The 24,299-nt window shown below is 37.6% G+C and overlaps 1 protein-coding gene across 1 annotated transcript in view; it reads right to left on the bottom strand.

Annotated features, from left to right (window-relative positions):
- Positions 1-955: 955 nt before the first annotated feature.
- Positions 956-24,299, bottom strand: part of LURAP1L (leucine rich adaptor protein 1 like) — a 51,064-nt gene continuing 27,720 nt past the window's right edge. Inside the window, exon 2 of the mRNA XM_026001397.2 lies at positions 956-2,646. Within this exon, the coding sequence (XP_025857182.2) occupies positions 2,272-2,646 (375 nt within the window). The 3' untranslated portion in view covers positions 956-2,271. The remainder of the gene's footprint in view (positions 2,647-24,299) is intronic.

Genomic DNA, 24,299 nt, shown 5'->3' on the forward strand with positions numbered 1-24,299 from the left:
AAGTGAGAACTATTCCACAGGCTTCTCCCATATTACACTCTCCTGTTTTTTCATTTCCTTCTTACAAATGGGACAGTTATAGTTGGCAAGGGATTGGCATATAGCAAGGGAAGATGATTAGGAAAGAGAGGGTGTGAAAGAAATTTGCCACATTGAATTTACAACCTACAACTGTGATCTGAGGACAGAAATCATTGTTCAGATACCTGGCTTGTTCTAGGCAAATGTAGGGTTTTGATACAGTGAGAATTTTCCCTTGGTGCCTCTTATACCCTGCTGTCTGCCCACTTCCCTCTTACTGAGGATGTTCTCCTTGCCATGCTGTAGACATATGGTAACATATTTCATTATCCTCTGCTTGAAATTCATCAGTCTTAGTTCTATGGATGTTTTCTCTGGTTGGTCATAATGCAGCCTCAGATTTTAATGTGGTCAACAATCTATGCTAAAAAATGCCAGTTTAATTCTAGATTAAAACTAAACACAATAGCCAACCAACCAGCCTTTACCAACTTGAAAGTAAAAATAAGTACAAAGGGGAAAATATATTAGTGACAGTTGGCAAGTGGCCAACTCCCCACTTCACCTCTAGGCACAAAACTGACTCTAGACATGTGAACTCAGGAAAGGGCTTGGAAAGCTCAGTACTGGGAAATGTGGGTTCTCACTGTAAGGAAAATATTGGTCTTTTTTTTTTTTTGGTATGGACTTACATTTGCTTTTTTATCTATATTAACTTCAATAGGTACCAAGCGGGCTATTGAGTGTTATTGTTATGGATAAGACAGACTCAAGTTTAAATCCCAGTTTTGACACTTGAGGGGAGACTTGATCCAGCTACCTACCTACACTGCATGTGCCTCAGTTTCCTCAAAAAGATAAGGGAGACAATCCTCTAATCATGAGATTGTTGTGATGAGGATTAAAGCAGGCAATTAATGAAAGAAGACTAGTGTAAAATATAGACCCTGTAGATTTTAATTGGAAATTGAATAACATATGCTCTGGAAACAAACAATACATTTGACAAGAGTGTAACAGGTATATATTAACAAAGGAAATTTTGGGGAAACCATTTCTTGAGCGTAGACATTTTTCAGTTATAAATAGGAAGATTTTTCTGATTCATGTTATAAAGTGTTTAGTGCAGAAACATATATCATTCACAAAGAACAGTTTGAAATCTCAATAGATTCATTCACTAGGAATCATCAAGGTAAAGGAAGTGTGGAGGATTAATTATATCACATCAAAATGAAAATGTTTACACATTAGTTATATTTTCAGATGTTCTAAAAAATATTTTCAGCTGTCATTTCAGAAAACTAAGAGACTATTTATCTACTCCAGGATGAAAGGATATCATAACAGACTTCATAAATGACTGGTGATTCTACTTTCCACTCTCATCCATCCATCATCCATACATCCATATATATGCATATATGTTTATATATCATATCAGAATTGTAAACATTGACATATAAATTACAAAATCTCAAAATGCAACGTAGGAGACCTTTACTTCTAAGCACCTTCATATACCTAATCTCAATTATTCTTTGAAATTTGTAAGAATCATATATATTATCATACAACTAAGCCTATATAATTTGAGTTAGAATCACTAATGACAAAAGTATAATCTAAAGCATGATCTAAAGTATGAACTTAAAGTTAAAGTGAGCAGATTGCATATAGCTTTGGCTTCCAAATAATGTCATGTGGAAGTGCGTGACCAGCAGCATTGTTGACTATACCAGGAAATTTTTGCCCAGAAATAATGCCTAACTTTGTTGCAACTATTTTGCTCAACCTACTATACAAACCATAATAAACCTCAGCATCTTCCCAGAAAGTAAAACTTTGAATCATTTAAGAATACAAACCACAAAATTAACTGTTATCAGACTTTGGTTTATTGTAAAATTTAGCAAAGATTTTTTTTTTTATAATCCCTGACCCCTTGCTCTGAAAACAAAAGCAAAAACATTATTATTGCTTATTCTTTTCCCCCCTACTTTATTTGTGCCACTGTAAAAGAAGGGAGAAAAATCATTGTAATAAATAAAAATAGAGATGTAAGAGAGAAAGATAAATCAGTCCAGATGAGAAATATTAGGAGCAACAGAATTATCATCAAGCAGTTTCAAAATAAGCTTCTTTTGAAAAGGTTGTCATATAAAAAAAAAAATCACACCAAAAATATAGCAGCGGAGAAGGATAAATACAAGTTAATTGCACACCAATCCCATGCAAAAAACTGGGTCATTAGCCAAAGCAGTAGTATTCAGAATCCAATTTGGGGTGCTTGTGCAAGGCTTGTGAGTCCTCTATTATGGAGCTGTCACTGAATTGGTCCAAGTCCGATGGGGTCTGATGGCCTGGGACATCATCTGCCAAAGTGTCCAGAAAGCTCCCCACAGAGATGCCATCCAGCCCATCACTGCCATCATGTAGGCTATTGTAGCTGCCACGTAAGGAGGTGCTCTGACTCTCCAATAAACTGCACAGGCTGCCACTGAGACTGCTGCCTCGGCTGGTAATGGTGGCTTTCTCTTCAATCATCCACTTGATGGACTCAATGCTCTCATTGATAACAAGTAACTGGCGCATGAGTCTGACATCTGTGGCTCTGAGGTTAACCTGTGGGGAAAGCAAAGAGAGGAAAAGACATGCCAGTTATTTTAGATTTTTGAAAGACTCAAATTTCATTTGGATTCTGTCTTCCTGTAGGCTATAACTTTAAATGCGCAGAATAAAATGTAAATTTACTTGATCTCAGGATCTTTTGAAAACTGCTAGCCAATGGCAAAAGTGATAATCAAATAACTCACTTCCTGCCACGTGCATCAGGCTCAAAAGGGGACAGTGAAACTCCCACTGCATCCCTGACCCTAACTCAGCTGCCTGGAAATACCATACTGAATGTCAGGTTCTCTGCCAAGAAACACATTCTTTCTGGCCAAATTAATAGTTTATCCACGTTTACTTGGGAATGTGTATGTAAATGTTGTGAGGTGGGAAGAAGAGAAATGTACAAAAATTAAGGAATCATCATTATTTTAGTAGGTCCTACCTTTTTTTAAAGATTTTATTTATTCATGAGAGCCACAGAGAGAGAGGCAGAGACATAGACAGAGGGAGAAGCAGGCTCCATGCAGGGAGCCCAATGTGGGTCTCGATTCCCAGACCCGGGATCACGCCCCCTAGCTGAAGGCAGACACCCAACCACCGAGCCACCCAGGTGCCCAGGTCCTACTTTTTGCGTTATGATGTACCAGACATCATTATGCAAACTCCAACCTTCATTACACTGTAGCAACCCTGGACCACAGGTATTATTTTTATCCCCATTGTACAAAGGTGAAGAAACTGAGATCTACAGAAAAGAGTATGGAAGAGGTCTGCTTTTCCTTTTAAGAACCAAATTAATATTCCTTGAATCCAAAAGGATGCCAATACACAAGGCTATTCTACTTTACAAGATGAAGCATGCAGATGTCTTCTATAGATCTGATTATTTGCCTCGGATATGTCAGGGGAAGCCCCAATCAAAATTGGTATATGAAACTGAGAAAGTTCTAGAACTTCCCTAGGTGACTTCTAGGTGTGTCATCCTCCTGATACTTCTAAATCACTTCAAAGAAATCTATCCTCATAGCACAAAGCGGAATTTCTTTGTGGGTCTTACAGTTAAATGGGAACAGCTGCTAACATCAAGAGTATGGTGGTTCTGTGAAAGCAGAGAGGTAGGCTGCAAGAACTCTCATGATTGTCCCTCTTCTTGCTCTAAGTGATGTGGCTCCTATAGAGATTCTTGCACCTGGACTGGGAGTCAGGGCTACATTTGGCCACCAGAGGTCACATTCACTATGGTTTGAAGTAGATTTCCTTTTTCTTTTCTTTATACTTCTTTTTTTTTAGTTGGGGTCTTTAACCCAAGAGGCTGGTCCTTGCTAATTCTTTCTTTAAGATCCAAGACTAATTCAGATTTGTAGGTTTCTAGAATTATTAAAGGCATTCAGTCATGAGTGACTCAAGCCTTAAGGAAGAAAGAGCCTATTGTCTTCAAATGTATGCATTCATATTATAAAAATATTTCCTGGTTAGGAGTTAATCCATAACCAAAGGTGAACTTCAGGCTGAGTGAATGTGATGAACAAATATTAGGAGAAGATGGAATTTCTACCAATGACTTCAAAGATGTAAGATTTCAGATTATGTACATATAATTATTTTTAAAAGCATAAGGTACAATTTTAAAACTCTTCATCTTGCTAGGCTATCACACAAAATGACTTGAGTGGCTTCCTTAAATTCTCTGAGAAAAGCCCGCAAAATGAACTATATACATGGAAACTGTGAAAATGATTTGTGTCTGAGGTGTCCGTGTGCAGAGGAACATTAACTTATTAAGTTTTGAGATATTTTCCTGTTTGTCGTAGTATTTCTGTGACACTGCTGTATCGGTGACCTCGCAGGGATGCTGCATGGAGGAAGGAGGCTTTCTGGCAGTCTTCATGTTCAAGTTCCCCCCCACACCCTGGGAGCCATCAACATACTGTTCAGGCTCCCTGGAATACAACAAATATTTATAAACCAACAATCTGTTGAGGTCCACTGAGGAGCCTAGGAAATCAATACGAGCCAAAGTCTTACAAAATTCCCCGGTTAGACATCTGTAGCTGATAAAACAGGCTGTGCCCATTGTCGGCGTGGTGCGACACGAGTGCAACCGTTTCCCGTCAGCGCCCAAACGAGCCACAGCTGCATTCGTTCACGTCCCCGCCCTGTCGCATGACAGTGTTCTGGTCCGTGCCCAGCCGTGGGTGTGTTCCCTGTTAGTCTCCTCAATTGGAATGCTTGCTCAATTCCTCCTCAAATCCCCCCTTCCTTCTTTTTTTTTTTTTCTTAAGATTTTATTTATTTATTCATAAGAGACACACAGAGAGAGGCAGAGACACAGGCAGAGGGAGAAGCAGGCTCCATGCAGGGAGCCTTGATGCAGGACTCGATCCTGGGTCTCTAGGATCAGGCCCTGGGCCCAAGGCAGTGCTAAACCGCTGAGCCACCCAGGCTGCCCAAATCCCCCCTTCCTGAAGTCTCCTTCCTTCCATCAGCATTACGTGCTGATTCTGCCTCCTTTGCTGCCCCACGTAAGAAATGGCTTGCAATACTTCCATTTCTTGAGGTCTGACCTAAGCATCAAAATTTTTGTAATTTTTTATTTATTTATTTTTTTAGAGACTGACATAAATAAATAAATAAATAAATAAATTTATTTATTTATTTATTGGCATAATTTTAGATTTGTGAAAGTTCAGCCCCCCCCCCACCCCCCACCCCGGGCGGTAATAACACACACTCCCAACAACTGTGTCACTCTGGGGTTAAAACATACTCAAGACAATTTTTTTTTTCTCCAGCCGTTCTGGTCTGAGTTACACAGTGGCCACATCAAATATAAATTTTTCAATTTTATTGAACAATGAAAATCAGAGGAATAGCAGAGGAATAGACAGTGAAGTAACAAAAGCTCCCTTTGACCATGAGATGATTTATTTAAAAAAAATCTTTTTCTTCTGAAGGCAAACATTCACAGGCCATTGAACCACTGCTGGGGGAGAAAAATGACGAAAGCGAGTCAGTTAGAACTCGGTTAGAACACGTTGATCTGGCTGCTAATGATTACAGATTCAACTTCTAACTCTGTCCTCCTGGTGAGAGAGCAAACAGCTGGCAACCGTGGGAGCACCGGGCCCGCCGGTTCCCAGGCTGCCCGTCCATCACCTGGAGCTCCGGGCTGCCTCACACCACCTTCTCCTGGAACTAAGGTGTGTTTGCCCTCTTGCCAATGATCCTTGAAAGTCTGAGCAATCCACCGCAGAACTAAACCGCAGTGTTGCTTCTGTCTCTGGTAGCTGCTCCGCCTTTCCTCACATCAGTCTTTATGAAGTCTGGCCACCTATGAAGGAGACCAAGGCCTGCCCGGTTGGTAGGAAACCGTCGGTTCTTTCACCTGAGGTCTTATCAGGTCCGGTGACTCCAAGGATATAGAAAGCTGGGAGGCCCTTGTCATGGTCTGGATTTAAGTTCTCCTACTTGGAGAACCCCTTCCTAATCCATGGTGGTATCCAGTCTCCATGCCCAGTTCAATTCTACATTTCTGGGTTTTTTGTTCCCTTTCCAAAATGTATGGCTAGTCAAAAGCATCCCACTTCTTGTGGGTGTATTTTTTGCATATCTCATGAGCAGGTGAGCACCACAGAATGCAGGGGAAGTGGTTTATTCTGTTCACCACTCTGGGCCCATGACCTGTAAGAGTGCTTGGCACATACTAGATGCTCAATTCATATTTATTCAAAGGTGGAATGATTGTTACAGATTGCACCTTCTGTCAAGAACACCCCTCCTTTGGATCAGTGATAGGTGACTTGAGAGGAAGGAGAGAGGCAGTTTCTGGAAAGAGCCTTCAGTACTGAAGCATTCCCAGCATGCAACCCCATTCTGATTCATTCACAGGATTCAAACACTGAGTAACTGGCACAAGAAAACTGGTATTCCTAGCTCGAATGTACAGATTATTGAGATAGTATCTCTGAAAGGAAATGGGCTTCAAGGTGTGACTCATACTCCAAACATTAGTCTGTTTGTTCCCAGGTGATAACTGTTCCTGGTCCTAACATAGCACAGGCACAGTGTTCTGTAAACAACTGATGAAATGAGTTAATCAAAGGGAACAAACAAATAGGGCATTTATGAAAGAAGAAAGAAAGAAAGAAGAAAGAAAGAAAGAAAGAAAGAAAGAAAGAAAGAAAGAAAGAAAGAGAAAGAAAAAGATTTGCACCCATTGATGCAAAAAGATGGGAATGTCCTTCTCTCTTTTTCTCCACTGCCCCCAGGCCTCACTCTGGTCTTTGCAGTATTGCAGTGTGGTTCACCTTCATACTTAACAGAAGTCTCTCCTGCTTTAGGATTATAACAGTCTCCACACTGGGTGAATGCTGAAATTTTATATCATTTTTGGACAGTAGTGAACAAGTAGTGCAGAACTTAAAATGAGGGATCCTGAAAGAGCAAATATTCTTCAAAATAAACTTTCCCAGATCTGTGTTTTCTTCCTGGCTATCATTTTTACACTGAAAGAAGACGAATGTTTTAAACTAGCATAATGGAATCCAAGAAGGAGAGAGGGTGGTTTGATAATACTCAGTTTATCAGGGAGTTGCTAAACAAGTCAACTTCTTTTGTGGTGCTGTCTGAGGAACACGGTACAGGGTTCTGGTCTGCCACTGTCACTGTCTACCTATGCGACCTTTGGGCAAGCAGGCTGGGTACATGGGACCTCAGCCTCTGTATCCATGAAGACAAAGGATGCGGTTGTATTTTCAGCTCCAGTGAGCTAGAGGACTCAGTGGCAGTGGTAAAGCAATCTGTTCTCCCAGTTTTGAGGATTTAATTGGACTGAGGGACCACCTATCACTTTTGTCTGCTTTTCATGTTGAGGATTTATTTAAATGTTATTGGATACAAAGAATCTGCAGATCAGATCGTCTGGGATTTCCCTCCATTTTGAAATAGTCTCCAATTGTTTTGTCATGCCTGTGACCATTTGATTACTAAATTGTTTCTGCTTTGAGAAAACAATGTGGGCTATGGAGGAGACCGAATAATCAATTTTGCTACTCAACAGCTCCAGCAAAAGTTTTAGCTCGTAAAAACTCATGGCCAAAGCCAACAGTTTGAGCTCTTTGTGAATTTGAATCTCCTTATCAGAAATTGTATGGTAATAGTGATTTTGGTTCCTGCTATTTGGGTTTAAATAAAAATCTTACATGTGTTCTGCTGCAGGATAAACATATAGATCATCTTCCATATGCCTACTTATTAACTGAAATGTATACATGAGCTGTGGAATGTATCTTCCAAATAGGGACAGTGTTCGCTCTAGCTAGTCATATGGGAGGCTTGGACAGTACCATGTACTCCTATCTCTCATCAACCTCGCCTTCACTATTTTCATCCTTTGGTTTAAGAGAATCGACTAGTCAGATAAAAGCAGGCCATCTCCTAGTTATATACTTCCAATGTAAAATCCACAATAGCCATGACCTAAATCCTGAATGTCCAGCAAGCTGTAATATGAATCAGAAGGGAGAAAGACTACTTTATAAATCAATAATCATGTACACGAAGCAAGGAAAACAGATTAGATTTGCCTTTTAATGTGAGGCTCTAAGCCTAGTTCCTCATTCAGAGGAACAAATTTTTCAGATTTGTAATTGGTGGAAGGCCTTTTTTTTCTAGCCATATTTATATTTCCAAACTTACCAAAAAAATTACCAGCATCTGTTTATACCTTATGAAAAGGCTGCTATAACTATGCTTGGAATATTATTTTTGCATTTGGGTGTTTTGTAATCAAGTCCAAATTTGCTCCCTCTCCAAATTCACCACATCCTCAACATGATGATCACAGAAGATTTTCTGCCTACCCATCCTGAAATTTTCCAGCAGTTTTATTAATAGCTTTCTTTATAAAGCACTCTAACCGTATTCTCAGAGGATCCGTAAGGGTATCATTGTCCCTTTGCAGCCCGAGAAGACATTGTACAACAATGTACAACTCCGCCTGCTGCTTTTGGTTTCAAATGCTTCAGGAGAAAAGCCTGTGGCCCTTTACCAGTGCTGTTTGGCCAGAGCTTTCCTCTGCTTTCTCAGGCAGTTCAAAATTTACAACAAAATTTCTTCCTAATTGGGCAGCAGAGGATCCCATTTTTATGTCAGCTTTGTCTTTATTTGTGTTGTTTCTATGTGGAACTGAACAATATTAGAACGGTTCTCTCTTTTCCCTAAACCTTATGGATAGAAGAGTAATTTCTCCCAAGACTAAGCTACATACATAAAAACGTGGTCATCAGCACAGCTAACTGATGTCCTGATAAATGAGAAAGCTGCCTCTGGTTTATTTGAAAGGGGCACATGTGACTCCCCTGAATCGTAGACATACATTCCTGCCACCAGGCCTGCTTAGGAGTTCTGCACAGTTTCTGCTGATGAATCTTCTGATCACCAAATTATGACCAGGGAGCTTTTCAGTCCCAACCCATCAGGTATCAGACCAATGGGTGCTCAGAGACCTGTGGTATCAATTTCTTGTTCATACTCTAATGTTGTGAAAACCATTTCCCCGAGTGCTTTCAATATGTGTATGCAAAGTGTCATTTTGGCCAATGGAAGAGACTGTAAATTACCTGAGTAGAAAGAAATTCATTTGAGATGATCGCACAAAAACATGAACTTCAGACATTTCTAGCAGAGCAGCTCACATGGATAGAACAAAGACCAGATAAGAAGTGTCTCACTAAGTCATAATGAATATTCTTTCTGCATGTGAAATTTTCCAATTTAGAACTTAAAATAGGATTTTTACATGGAAGATGAGGATATGATGATGTGCTCCTCTGGGATATGTAGTGGCTGTGCTTACTCTGGGAAGCAAGGAGGATGTGGGGTGGAGTGCTGATAAATGTTTAACTGGTTTCCTGGGAAAACTATACACATACATACACACACACACACACACACACACACAAACATGCAATAGGAATCATGCTGATATAACAAATGTATAGCACACCCTTTACAAATAATACTAAAATATGTTACCTTTTATTATAAACTTTACATAACTCATGGATTCTCAGAGAATGCTCTTTGTTTTTTTGCTGAATTCCCTTTTAAAAAAGATTTATTTATTTATTTGAGAGAGAGAGAGAGAGAAAGCACAGGGGGAGAGGGAGAGGGAGAGAGAGAAAATCTCAAGCAGGCTTCCTACTGAACGTGGAGCCCAGCTTGGGGCTTGATCCCATACCCTGAGACTATGACCTGAGCAGAAATCAAGGGTCAAACTCTTAACCAACTGAGCCAAGTGCCCTCATTTTTGCTGAATTCTTATATGTGCAGCAACCTATAGTTGTAGTTCAACCATAATTTAACAAAGAGTTGACCCCAATCTACTCTTAATAATTTTTTGTCATTTATCTATGTGATTTACTGTTAAACAATTTCTCATCCTAATACAAATTACACTTATTAAACTGAAGCCTATTTCTGCTTCAGCACTAGTTGTGTGCTTTAGCACTAGTTAGGTCAGAACCTTACAGGTCTGTTAGTGATGTGAGCATTTTTGCTGACTTGGACAACAGTTTTTTTAATGCATGAAGAATATTTCCCAATTTTTTTTATGCTGTCAATAATGTAATAGCTAAGGACATGACATACTTTTATTTCTGTTTTGGGTTTTGTTTTTTTTTAAGGATCTTATTTATTTGACAGAGACAGAGTACAAGCAAGGGGAGCGGCAGAGGTAGGGGAAGAAGCACGCTCCCCATTGAGCAGGGAGCCCCAGTCAGGGTTCTATCCCAAGACCCAGGTATCATGACATGAGCTGAAGGCAGATGCTTAACCAACTGAGTCACCCAGGCATCACATAACACACTTTTTAAATTTAATCTGCAATATTAATATTTTCTCCATCATTGTCTTAAGACAGTCAACAAAATGAAAATCAAGTTCTGATTTATACTGTTTTCTAATTTCTGTGCTGTAAATACTTCAACCATGGCTAATTTCAAGCTACCATTGTGATGCCACTAAATAAGGTTGAGAAGAGATGCTCAGTAGTACAGAACTATGTAATAGTGTCACCCTAGAGATACAGTAAATATTTTAAATAACCTCAAGAAAACTATTAATAGCAAAATATACTAAAATAATTAAAAAGTGATGAATTTTGAGCATTTATAACCTTTGTTTTTCATATAACTTCTTAATTTGTAGGTCTCTATGTATAATTTAAGGTCTTTTGAGATATAATTGACATATAACATTGTGTTAGTTTTAGGTATACAACATGATGATCGATATGTACATATTGTGAAATAACTACCACAGTAAGTTTAGTTATCATTCATCACCTTGAATAGTTACAAGGTTTTTTTTAAATATTTTTATTTATTTGCTCATGAGAGACACACAAAGAGAGGCAGAGATGTTTTTGCTACTGAATTAAAGGTACAGAAAGAGTAAAGGCTTTACCTGACCTACTGCATTTTATGATAAGTAGATTAGAGAGTTTGATTTCTTCCCTAAGGGCTTTTATTTTTCTATATAGGACTAAAAACTCAATGTAATTTTGTCCTTTCCACTAAATATAATTTGAGGGAAATTTAAATATTTATACCAAAGTTATAAAAAAGTGTTTTCCATGGAAAGATTTCAAATATTGAAGTAGATTATTATTTTTAAAAAACATTTATTTATTTAAGAGAGTGAGAGAGAGCATGGCAAGGAGAAGCAGAGGCAGAGGGAGAGAAAAACTCAAGCAGATGCAGTACTGAGTGCAGAGCCCCATGCAGGGCTTGATTTCATGACCCTGAGATCAAGATCTGAGCCAAAACCAAGAGACTGATGCTTAACCAAATGTGCCAGTCAGGTGCCCCGAATAGATTATTATTTAAGCATTACTGAGACATGAAATATACTTGGAAAGGGGATTGAGATATCTAAAACTCATTTAAGCATTTGCATTTTTATATTCTAATTTTTAGTAGTTATATTTCCAAAATATGCTGCACACTTCTCTATCTTGATAAAGAGAACCATGCAGAACCAAGCTGAATCAAGTAGTAATGGGCCACCATTATAAACAGCATTTTTAAAGCAGTTATTCAGCAATGCGATTAAGGGGCTTGGGGAAATAGGACTGTGGATTTTTTTTTTCTTCTTTTTTACTTGGTTTCAGACAGCCATCCTCACCCAGATGCCTAATCTTATCTATCAGGGATTTCTTGATGCTGGTATTCAATCTGTTCATCACAGTCCTTATGCCCCGTTTCTTCCTCAGGCTCCCGACTCTCTTTCCAATCTGTCTGTGGCACAGTAGTATTTTAGTAACCTTCACTTTTTTCCTCTTCGCAGGGAGGGGAGAACAGAGTCATGAGGAAAACTGATCTTTGCACTCCACGAGAAGTAGCATCAGCTGGTAAGTAACGTTAGGCGAGGAAGCAGCGTCTGTGACAGAATAGAGAGCACGTGCCTTGCTCCCTAGAGCAGGGCTTCTCCACCTTCACATGCATATGGATCACCTCAGAGTCTTGTTAAAATTCAGATTCTGTTCACTAGTTCCTTGACCTTGCATTTTGAACATGTCCCCCGCGGATGCCAGGGGAACCTGGCAGCCTCTCAGAGATCTCCCAGGAAGCCCCTGCTGGTATCTATATGCGTGTGTAGTTGCCTGCCCGTGAGTGCGCACTAGGCCTAGGAACTTGTTTCTAGAGAACAGAATACAGCAAACATGATGGGATACAGCAAACATGATGGGATGTCTCTTCTGAGAAAAGGTTACAAAAAGACAGTGGTTTCTCTCATGGGTATAGTCTACCGCTCGTTCTGAGGAGAGCCAGCTGCCAGGCTGTGAACTGTCCTGTTGTGAGATCTACATGATACGAACTGATATCCCTGCACAATAGCTAGCAAGGCCGAGGCCTGCCAACTGCTACTGGCTATATGAATGAAGTTGGAAGCAAACCATCCCAGAGCTGAGCCTGGAGATGACCGCATCCCCAGCCAATGTGTTGATTGCAGGCTTGTGAAGAGAGCCTGAGCCAGAGACACTCAGTTAATCCATGCCCAGGCTTCTGACTCATGGAAGCTGTGACATAAAACAGGTCTGCTGTTTACATTGCTAAGTTTTAGGGTATTTGTTATTCAGCATGAACAACTAATGCACCAGTGCTGTTGGGATATGGACATTTTGAGTAGCAAGAGCCTAAGGATCTTTCTACTTGTGGATGATTTCAGGTAATAGATGCTGGAAACAGTATCCATGGAATGGTACTCTACTGATTCACGTTTTATGGTTTGAAAAAAAAAGTTTAAAAAGTAGTTAAATGTTATTGATGGAGACAGAAAATGTTCAAGGAAGTTAAGATGTTCAAGAGAGGGCCATCTGCATCTCCCACAGGACAACCTGTTTTCCATAAGAAAGGTGATTTATTGCTTTGAAGGAGAAACAATGGATGATATCTCTGGTATCTGACACATGATGCTTTCAGTGGAGGTTACTTGTAAATATATTCCCTATAACATGAAGATCATAAAAAGTAGGGTATGCAATGATAAAATAATCAACTAAGATAATAACATTCAGATATAATTTTAAGAGTTTAGAATACAGTAAAAGATTAATGAAGCTGACATCACTGAATTTTCGATACTAAGGAATCTACCAAATTGTAATATGGTTTTTCATAATTCTCCACTTAAATGGAAGAATTCCCTTTAATTTGGTCTCCCTAAGGGAAAGTAGGGAGGAGATTTAGGGTAGGGATTAGAGTCACATTTATTCAGTGCCTCCTATAAACCAGATTTGTTTTTCACGTGTTAATTCATTTTCTTTAGAAAGGGTCTTTTGGGGGTGCCTGGGTGGCTCAGTCAGTTAAGCCTCTGTCTTCAGCTTTGGTTATGATCCCAGAGTCCTGGGATCCAGCCCCACATCATGTCAGGCTCTCTGCTCAAGGGGGAGCCTGCCTCTCCCTCTCCCTCTGCCCCCTCCCCCAACTTGTGTTCTCTTTGTCTCAAATAAATAAATAAAATCTTTAAAAGAAAAAAAAAAAAAAAAGAAAGAAAGGATCCTCTGTAGAAAGGTCCTTTCACGTAGGAAACATAACTGAGATACTGGCATTTTATTGTCATCATTCATTTTTACAATGTTAATGTTGACAATTTGGTAATGTTTGAAATGTTTCATTTAATGATGCTGAAGATTGCTTTTGTTTTGTATATGATGCCTAAACACTGACTATTTTCATTTGGGAAAGTTTGGGTGGGACTTTCCAGATGACACTAGTTAGAGCAGTGATCTCACACCCTGAAGAGTAGCCAGTGAGAAACACTTGCCACATTTCAACATTTGCTGATAATATATCGACTGTCTTGTCTAGTGATTTATCTCATTTATTTTGTTTCATTAGCTTTAAGAATATTATTAGGCACATCTGCCATTTATTGAATGTTTTCTGTGTGCCATGGCTTTACAAATTAATTTGTCTAATAAATTCAGTATCATTATTACAATAAATATGTGATAGAAGCTGTTTATTATTCTCATTATGATCCCAGTCTGACATGTAAAGTGCTTGAAAATTATCACTCCTATGTTTATAATAAGAAAAAAGATGAACAAACTAAATCAACAACTCTTCTTAGATTCATCAGAGAACAGAGAACATTCATCACAGGGCAAACTGCTGCCCCTGGGAGATAAACAGGTAGTTACAGAGACTCATGGCTTACTAAGATCATAAGTCTGGAATCAGAAGGCCCAAGATGGAGCTGATATCAGTAGAAATACTTGAAACTCTAATTGATGAATTGCTAGAGGTTCAGTGTAGGTTAGATTGAGAGTTCCAAAAGGCCCAGTTTTAGATTAACCCCACGTGTTCATGAATGTCACCTCCAGGAGCCCCACCAGGTTCTCACTCTCTGCTATGCTTCTGGCAGGGAGAGGGGACAAGTTACCATTCGGAGATATGCCCAGAGCCCTCTTCTTCTTCTTAACAAGACCCACCCTCAAGGGAAACATTTTATCAGAGTCTAACGTACTGGGCGTTTACCAGACCCTAACCAACACTCAACTCACCTAATCATGGACTCTTTCCTCACAACTTACCACCATGTCAATATGGCTCCTGGATACTAACAGAGGAATTTCAGCTAAAAGTGTCGCAGGCCTCAGACTCTACTTCAGGAGTCTCCAGGAAAACACAAAGATAACAGAATGGACAGAAACAAAGACACTAAAGGAAATTTTAGTCTCTGACAGCGACTGCTACAGCAAACAATAAACCGTCTAGCTCCTAGTCAGATAAATATAAAACCTCACACTAAAGGCCTACCTATGCCAGTTCCTCTATATCATATTCAGCTTTCAACAAAGAATTACAAGGCATGCTAAAAAGCAAAAACAAAGTCTGAAGAGACAAAGAGAGTATCAGAATCAGACTCAGATATGCTACAGGTTTTGAAATTATTAGACTGGGAATTTAAAATAACAATGACAATATGCTAAGGGGTCTGCTGAGAAAAAGGGGATAACATGCAAGAACAGGTGGGTAATGTAAGCAGAGAAATGAAAATTTGAAGAAAGAATCAAAGGGAAATGCTATAAATTAAAAACACTGCAACCTAAGAATGCCTTTGATGAATTTATCAGTAGACTGGACATAGCTAAGGAAAGAGTCAGTAAGCTTGAAGATTATATAAACAGTTTGAATGGCTCTTTAAGGATACGCTGAATCATAGCCAAAGCATTATTTAATTATTTATGGGGATATACCATGTATGACCTACTATTTGCTACTACTTTGGCCAAGACTCATAAACTTATTAGCTGACTTACAGATTTGTGTCTGGAAGACATGAAAATGATTTCTCTCCAGTTGAAAAAAATTCAAAGGTTATAGTTTTATTGTCCTACTGGACATTAAACAATTTGTCTCTGGCTTAACAAAATGATTTCATATGTCTTTAATGAGAAAATTGATAAACCATTCCCATAATTGCTGGTTTTTGCTGGCTCTCACATTAAATGAGCTAAATAAATCTTTAACATGTGCCTCCCTCTATGTTTACATGAGAGCTATGTTTAAAATTTCTTGAAAATTATGCTTTGAGATTTGGAGCTTACCATAGAAATGCCAAGTGGCTTACCTGCTAGAACCTGTTAAACGAAGTTGCCCAGTTGACTACAGGCCTCTAGAATCAGTCAAAATAGTGATACAACTTTACCTTTTCTGACTCTATTTTCTTCTTCTCATTTGGTACTTTAAAAAATATATATTTTATTTATTTATTTGATAGACAGCACAAGCACGCAGAGCAGCAGGTAGAGGGAGAGGGAGAAACAGGTTCCCCGCTGAGCAGAGAACCTGATGCAGGGCTCAGTCCCAGGACCTTGGGATCATGACCTAAGCAGAAGGCAGACATTAACTGACTGAGCCACTTGGGCATCGTGATTTGGTACTTTTTGTTCTGGTTTGTTTGCTTTGTTGTTGCTGTTGTTTCAAATTCTTAGCCAATAGTTATGTGTTTTGTTTAAGTCACGTCCATTTCCACAACTGGATACTGAATCCTCATGTGTAAAATGGGTGCAAACAACCAATTTTGGTACTGGCGGGTACTGAACCACTGTGTCAGTCAAGGTCACATGATCTATAAGCTATTCCCCATTTGGGGTGGTAATAATGGGCAATCGGTTCCATGATGGCATCACTAGGTGATCTCTGTTAGAATGATGTGAATCCATTCCCTGTTGGATGAGAGACAACACAGAAAATGGTTAGTTGGTCTATATTGTTTGTCTGTTGGTGTGCTCAAATGCATGTGGAAGGTATTCCATTTCCACTGAATAGAAAGATCTCTTTGGGAATGTGTGTTTTGTGTTTTCTAAAAAGTGCTCTGTGCCTGAATTGGTAGAATTGAAGTTTCCAGGCCAGAGGCAAGTTGTGCATTTAACTAAGAAAAACCTTTTACTGCTCATTGATAAGAACATATTTTCCAATTTCTAGAGTATATTGATAATTTTAAAGTCCCTTAAAAAAAAGGAGACTTTTCTAAATAGAGAGGCTAATAAATACTTGCAAAAATTTAATATTCCCAGAATTTCAGGGAACTAAACTGAACTCTGATACACTGAATGTACTGATCTTTTTAAGGGAGAAAACAAAAACATTCTTCATAGATAATGCTAACTCAGAAACATGTTTATAGCAGAATCCAAGTGAATCTTTAGACATCTTCAATGTCTTTAGACATTAATTGGTTTGGTAATTTTAGGTTACAAATAGCTAAATGTTGTTTCCTTGCTTTTGTCAGTATGGAGAATAAACATATATAGTTGACCCCTGAAATGTGAGGGAGTTTTGGGGTGCTGACTCCTACACAGTTAGAAATTCATGGATACATTTTGACTTTCCAAAAACTTAACTATGCATAGCCTACTATTGAGCAGAAACCTTATTGGTAACACAATTCACACATATTTTATATATGATTATATACTGTATTCTTAGAATAGGGTCAGCTCGAGAAAAGAAAATGTTATTAGGAATATCATAAGGAAGACAAAATACATTTACAGTAATGTACTGTAAAAAATCTGCCTATTAAATGGACCTCTGCAGTTCAAACAGTTCAAACCTGTGTGGTTCAAAGGTCAACTGTAATTTTATTCTATTTTTTTAAGATTTGAATTATTTCCTAGTCAAAGAGACTAGGTTAAGAATAATTTCCTAAATCTGTTGTACTTGTTTATTAATGAGATGTTAATGTTTCTTCCATATATTATGATTAAGAAAATATTGTATATTTTCTATATTGGATTAGAATTCTTATTTTTTTGAGAGAGAGAGAGAGCGCGTGCATGTGTGCACACAAGGGGGCAAGGAAGAAGCAGAGGAAGGAGAGAGCGAATCTTATGCAGGTTCCATGCCCAATGTAGAGCCTGATGTGGGGCTCAATCTCACAACCTTGAAATGACCTAAACCAAAATCAAGAGTTGGACCTTTAACTGACTAAGCCACCCAGGCACCCCTAGAATTCTTAATATTTTTAATTCAACTGTAATTATGTTCCTTCTGTGTCAACTTGAAAATAATTTGCAATATAATTTACTAATTTTAGAACTTAGACTAATATTAAATCAAATTAATAAAAATATTAATATCTATGTAATTTGTAAGGAAGACAGAATATTGAAAGATAGGTCATCAATTGTTATGAATATCTGCTTTTTATTTTAACAACAATAAAGTGGCTGTATTTGGGGGTCATTTTAATGAACATATTAATTTTGCAATCTTACAAAGTTGTGAAAGTTTATGTTTTTTGCTGTGGAGATTTTATAATGTAGTTATGTAAGCTTTTGCTGGTCTGCTAAAATGCTTATATATGGCAGGTAGTGATTACTCTCGTTTTTCTCTGAAAGATTACTAAATTTGATTAGAAATTATGGCTTAGGGGATCCCTGGGTGGCTCAGCGGTTTGGCGCCTGCCTTTGGCCCAGGGTGCGATCCTGGAGTCCCGGGATCGAGTCCCGTGTCGGGCTCCTGGTGTGGAGCCTGCTTCCCCGTCCTCCTGTGTCTCTGCCTCTCTCCTCCTCTCTCTACATCTATCATGAATAAATAAATAAATAAATCTTAAAAAAAAAAAGAAATTATGGCTTATATGTATGGTTGAGACTACACTAGGAATAATCATGGCAAAGAACTATAAAATGTGGTTTTGTTTTTCAAAGAAGGCAATATTTTTGTTGTCAAAATTGTTTGTTCCAGAATGTGAAAGAAGATAATAAAGGACAGAACTTACCTTGATATAGAAAACTGAGGTAAAAAATACAAAATAATAACCTCTTTTTTTGGTAGGAATTATATATATCATCTACAAAGAATGATTCTGAAAAGCAGTAAAATGTGTAAAAATGTTGGTAAACTTTGCTGAGTTTTGAATGGATTGAAGATAAATTTTGAAAGAACTTGTGAATAAGTTACTGCTAAACATATTAATGCAAAGCTAGAACTAGTTTTGTTCTTTTTTTTTTTTCCCCTCTGTTGGAATGAAAAATTTATGGAAGAATTTAGTTTGCTTTCACCAAGAAATAGGAAAAGGTTATTCTGTGTAATCTGCCCAGATAGTAGAGATTCCTTATCTAATCTGAAAAATTTCTGTGCTTTGTGTTGACTTTGGCACATGCTTGATCCAAAAAGCAAGGCAGTTACTTAGAATTGTGTTGTATTCTTATTCCACACTATAACCATTTATTGTTTCTAGGCATGTATGACAGTGTTTTAATCAAATTATTTATTCTAATAAAACTTTAACCCTTTTAATTTTGTCTTCTCCAAATAGGAACCTAAATTCAAAGGGAAAAAAATGAGATGTCTTTTATACCCAAGCTAATCATGGGGGTCTCTACACGGGCCCCTGGGCAATTGCCTTAGATGAAGCCTGCTGGACAACAGTCATAATAATTGAGTGAGACTGAGTTCCAGTTAAAGTTTTACAAAAACAGGCAAGGTGGATTTAAGCAGTGGGTTATCAGGGTCCCAGTCTTCCAGATATTAAAAAAAAAAAAAAAAAAAGACAATTCCTGGTGAATTTAACTCAGCATATCTTTCCTAATGGACCTTTTGCCTTCTGCTCCTGTTTCTTTATCTACCTTTTCCATCTTGATGGTTCTCCTCATTAAAGAGTTAAATAAATCTTTGCCATTTTCTTGTTTTGTATTTGTATGAGTCATGTTTTTTACTTTTTTCCTGAAAAATGTACTTGGAAAGAATCAGATAACAGAGCCACAGAGAAATATTGTTAGAATTGACATAAATGCAGATGAGCCCAGAACTATATAGATAGTGCAGATAAATGCAAAGGAACTAAAAAATGTGACTCTACTGTTAGAAAGTTTCTGTTAAATATCCATCCCTAGGTCTTCAACTCCTTTTTACTTTTATTTAATCGCTTCTTATCTACTATTTATTTGGGGAAAAGTTTCACTTATTACATAAGAGAACATTCATACTCTGAATTTAATACTTCAAATTAGACTAAATAATTTTTGTCTTTTCAGTGTGAACCAAGGTGAATTCCACGAGGTAGGGCTGGATTTGTTCTTTATTTCCAATGGATTTATCTCTCTCATTATCTTTGATTCAGCATACACCAAATTTTGTGATGATTCAGTGTTCATGATCTTACTGAAATGTTTACATTTTATTTTTCATAATTAGTTTAATGATATCTCTGGCACAGTAGATTATCAGTAAATAATCAGTATCATAAATGTCAACTTATGTACCTCTAACTTCAGTCTTTCAGAAATTATAGGATTTAAATAGTCCCTTTGCATGATACCACTCTGAAAAATTGTTTCATTTATTTTATTTATTTTATTTTATTTTTTTAATAATAAATTTATTTTTTATTGGTGTTCAATTTGCCAACATACAGAATAACACCTAGTGCTCATCTCGTCAAGTGCCCCCCTCAGTGCCCGTCACCCATTCACCCCCACCCCCCACCCTCCTCCCCTTCCACCACCCCTAGTTCGTTACCCAGAGTTAGGAGTCTTTATGTTCTGTATCCCTTTCTGATATTTCCTACCCATTTCTTCTCCCTTCCCTTCTATTCCCTTTTACTATTTTTTATATTCCCCAAATGAATGAGAACATATAATGTTTGTCCTTCTCCGATTGACTCATTTCACTCAACATTTTAAATGAGAATATTTATAGTCATTGAAATAATATTGCCTAAAATGTGTGTTCATTTTTCCAATATAGTTTTCTCCTAGAATTTTACTCTAATTAATGTGGATGATTTCACCTGGATATGTGACACTTTGTTCTCCTTTGAATGTGATGTAATTTGTCATGTTTGTATCTACATGGATCCATTTCAAGCAGAAATAAAATACAAAAAAATTTAAAAGGTGATGACAGATTTGTTTATTTCTAATCACACCTATGATGCCCTCTGACCCAACTAGCCATTGATGGCGTGTGTTAGTGAGAATTGCAAGGATACCTAAAACTTCTGTTCAAGTCTTGGTTCCCTTAATAACCTGTGATTTGTAACAAGTCACCTAATCTTCCCACGTCTCTATTTTCCTATTACATGAGAATATTGGAGACTATTTTTAAAATTCCTTCCAGTCCTAAAATGTCCTGATTCTCCAATACAGGACATTTAAAAGAAAAGAAAATTATTTATTCAGAGAGAGAGAGAGGCAGAGACACAGGCAGAGGGAGAGGCAGGCTCCATGCAGGCAGCCCGAGTCTCCAAGATCACACCCCGGGCTACAGGCGGTGCTAAACCGCTGCGCCACCGGGGCTGCCCTACAGCACATTTTTTAAAAGTCAGCTCCATGCCCAGCATGGAACCCCACAAGGGGCTTGAACTCAGGACCCTGAGATCAATACCTGAGCTAAAATCAAGAGTCAGACACTTACTGACTGAGCCACCCAGGCACCCCTCCACTAACAATGTATGAAGAGTGTACAGCTTGCAAGGAAAGGCAAAAGCTCCTCCATGTGCCCAACAGTATTGTTGGAATGATCTCAGAGTTTGAGTCTGGTATTGGTAGAAATAGTTTGCGTATCAACAAGTGGATTTCTCAAGACAGTGAATTTTTCAAGGTAAGGAGAAACAAACACACCTGTGGCAACAGAATACAAAGATAAAGAACAAAAAAGTGATAAGCATGACCTCCTCCAGGGCAGTGGATCTATTCTGTCCGTTAATCCTAATTTCTAACTGTTTACCAGTACATGATAAATCAGACGAGATTGGGCATGGTCAGGGTGGAACGGCCATAGAATAGTACAGGGCAAATCAATAAATGTATCAAATAAGAAAATTTATGAGGGAAAAACAAGGACATATGCATATGATAATGTACCAGAGAATAAGTATGGATTAATTTGCTTTTGGGAAGGCATGTCAGTTAAAAAAAAAAAAAAAAGATGGTTTGGCTATAGAGAGAGTGAGTATGGGTGGGCTATGTCAAGAAGGACCTTATAATCTGAGCCTGCAATGAGGGAAAATAAGGAAAGATCTAGAGATGTAAAAGTTCATTTCATGCTCAGGAGGTGGCAAATTAATCAGAAGGGCTGAAGATCTAAAATGTGGTGCAAGGTGAAGGTGGAGATGTAGTTTGGGAGGCATATCATGTCTGGAATGTTGAACAAGGATCAGTCTGAGAAATGCTGTGACAGTCCATTTTATGGAGAAGTTCACTGCATTGTCTTAAACAGAAGGTCTTGATGAAATTGTTATGTCACTGCTGTGCTATGGGTATTGACTTTGAGCTGCCCTTTGAAGAGCGTAAAGGGGTTTCCTTAGCATCTTAGGGCTGTTCTTTAGTGTGAGCAAAAATTTATTATTGCAATAGCAAAGAATATTAAAGAAAAATAATTTGGCCGTGTAGCGAATTTAGGTAAGGACTACAGGCTATTGACACCTGGCCAGCTTTATGTACAGCTCTTTCTGGAATGGATTAATTTGGCTAAACTACTATTTTATTCTCCTGAATCCAAAGTGATAGATTCAGTTTTAGGGGGAATCAGGCAGAGAATTCAAAGAGTTCATCTGTGTATGTAAAGCAAGGCTGTTTTGCATTTTTTTTTTCAATCAGAAGCAAAGATGGGGGTGAAGTGCTTTTCAAGGATATGCTTTTCAAGTATATGACACAGAAAGGCCCAGAGGTCTTGACTCCAAATTCTTCTTCTGACCTCTCATTTTCACCCATAATCTCAGTCTTATGGCCTTTAAAATTCTCATGACAAAAATGCTTTTCCTCTTGAGTTTTGACTTGTTCTATCTGGGGACATACTTAAGTTTTTCTGAAGTCTGTGTTTATTCTGCCTTTTTTTTTTTAAATTAGACACAAAATAATTTGTTACATCTTTTTCCAGTGCAATAACATTAAATGTTCCTAACTTAATTACTGAACACACTTTGTTTTGAATGAGTCCATTTAAAAATGTTCTTAAATCAGGATTTCCTTTTTAAGTTACATCCTTATAGTAGTTTAGTGAAGTTAATGTAGTAAAGATTTCTTAAAATGATAAATGATTTGAGAATCTCCTGCTTCCTTTTAGAAAAAAAAAATAGCCTGCTGATCCATTCTAAGGAGCAAGAATATAGATTTCTATGAAATACTCCCAATAGATCTCTAGTTCGCTTCACCAGGAGCAAGTTTCTTAACAGCTTTAGTCATCATTAATACACTTAACCAACTTTTAAATAATATCCTGATGCTACTTAAGAGAAATGTTGCTAAACTCAATTAGTTATAGATTGTGGAATGATTAGATGTCCTTGGATGAAAGATATTCTTGGATGAAAGGTGCTGTGTGGAACTACCATGTGGTTATTATAATTAGGACATCACATCTCAGCTCATGCAACTCGTGAGGAGAATATTTTTGTACCAAGAATAAGAATTTTATTCTTATAAATGTGAAAGCCTTAAGTATCTTCAGTTCCTTTTACCCCTTAAGTTTCCTTAAAAAAAAAAAATTGATTCATTTACTCATGAGAGAGACACAGAGAGAGGCAGAGACAGAGGCAAAGGGAGAAGCAGGCTCCCTGTGGAACAGATGTAGGACTTGGTACTTGATCCCAGGACCCTGGGGATCACAACCTGAGCCAAAGGCAGACACTCAACTACTGAGCCATCCACCCTTTATGTTTCCTAATTAACTTTATGCCTAGTCTAAATGAAAATAAGTTGTATCCGTTTCTGTTTTAGCTTGTGAAGAGACACTATCTCTTTTCCATTGTAAAAATTACGAGGAATCAGCCGTTCAGATGATCTTAAGAGACTGTTACTCACACATTGATTATACTACTTTATAGAAAGATTTTACTATCTAAGTGCTTTCTCTAAAATCAACTATGGAACAAAAGATTTTGTTTTATTTTGTATATTTTTTTCCTTTGGCATGTTAGGAAATGTCTTTGCTATATCCTTATGAAGTTCCAAATGAAACACTGTAGGAACATGGTTTCCGAGACAGATTGGTACTCTAGAAAGAACATGGGTTTGATCTTGAAATACAAGGGATAAAATATAATTCTTCCTTTAATTGGCTCCTGTATTTTGATCAGTTGGACATGTAACTTAATATTTTCTCTACATCTACATCAATTTTATAATCCATAAAATAGTATTTATTATCTACTTGATTAGTAGGGTAGCATGGGTGGAAGAACTATACAGATAAAGTATATACATGTAGCATAAAGCCTGGCTCAGTGGTGCTCAGTAAAATTCAGTTTATCCTTGAAGTGTATAGTAGTAAAAACACCTACATGAGAAAAGGAAAAAGGATTTCAAATCAACAGCCTAACTATATACCTCAAGGAACTAGAAAAAGAAAAATAAAAAGTTAGCAGAAAGAAGACATTTGAAAAAAGATTAGAACAGAAATAAATGAAATAGACAATGGAAAATAAAATCAATGAAACCAACAGTTTAGTTTTTTGAAAAGATCAAAAAAAGTGATAAACCCTTAGCTAGACTAAGAAAAAAAAAGAGAAAATTTAAATTTAAAAAAATCAGAAATTAAAGAGGAAGCATTACAATTGATAGTTCAGAAATAAAAAGGATTATAAAAGACTACTTGAATAATTATAAGCCAACAAATTGAGTAACCTACATGGAATGGGTAAAT

The sequence above is a fragment of the Vulpes vulpes genome, chromosome 12, assembly GCF_048418805.1.
Source record: "Vulpes vulpes isolate BD-2025 chromosome 12, VulVul3, whole genome shotgun sequence".
In the NCBI taxonomy this organism is placed as follows: domain Eukaryota; kingdom Metazoa; phylum Chordata; class Mammalia; order Carnivora; family Canidae; genus Vulpes; species Vulpes vulpes.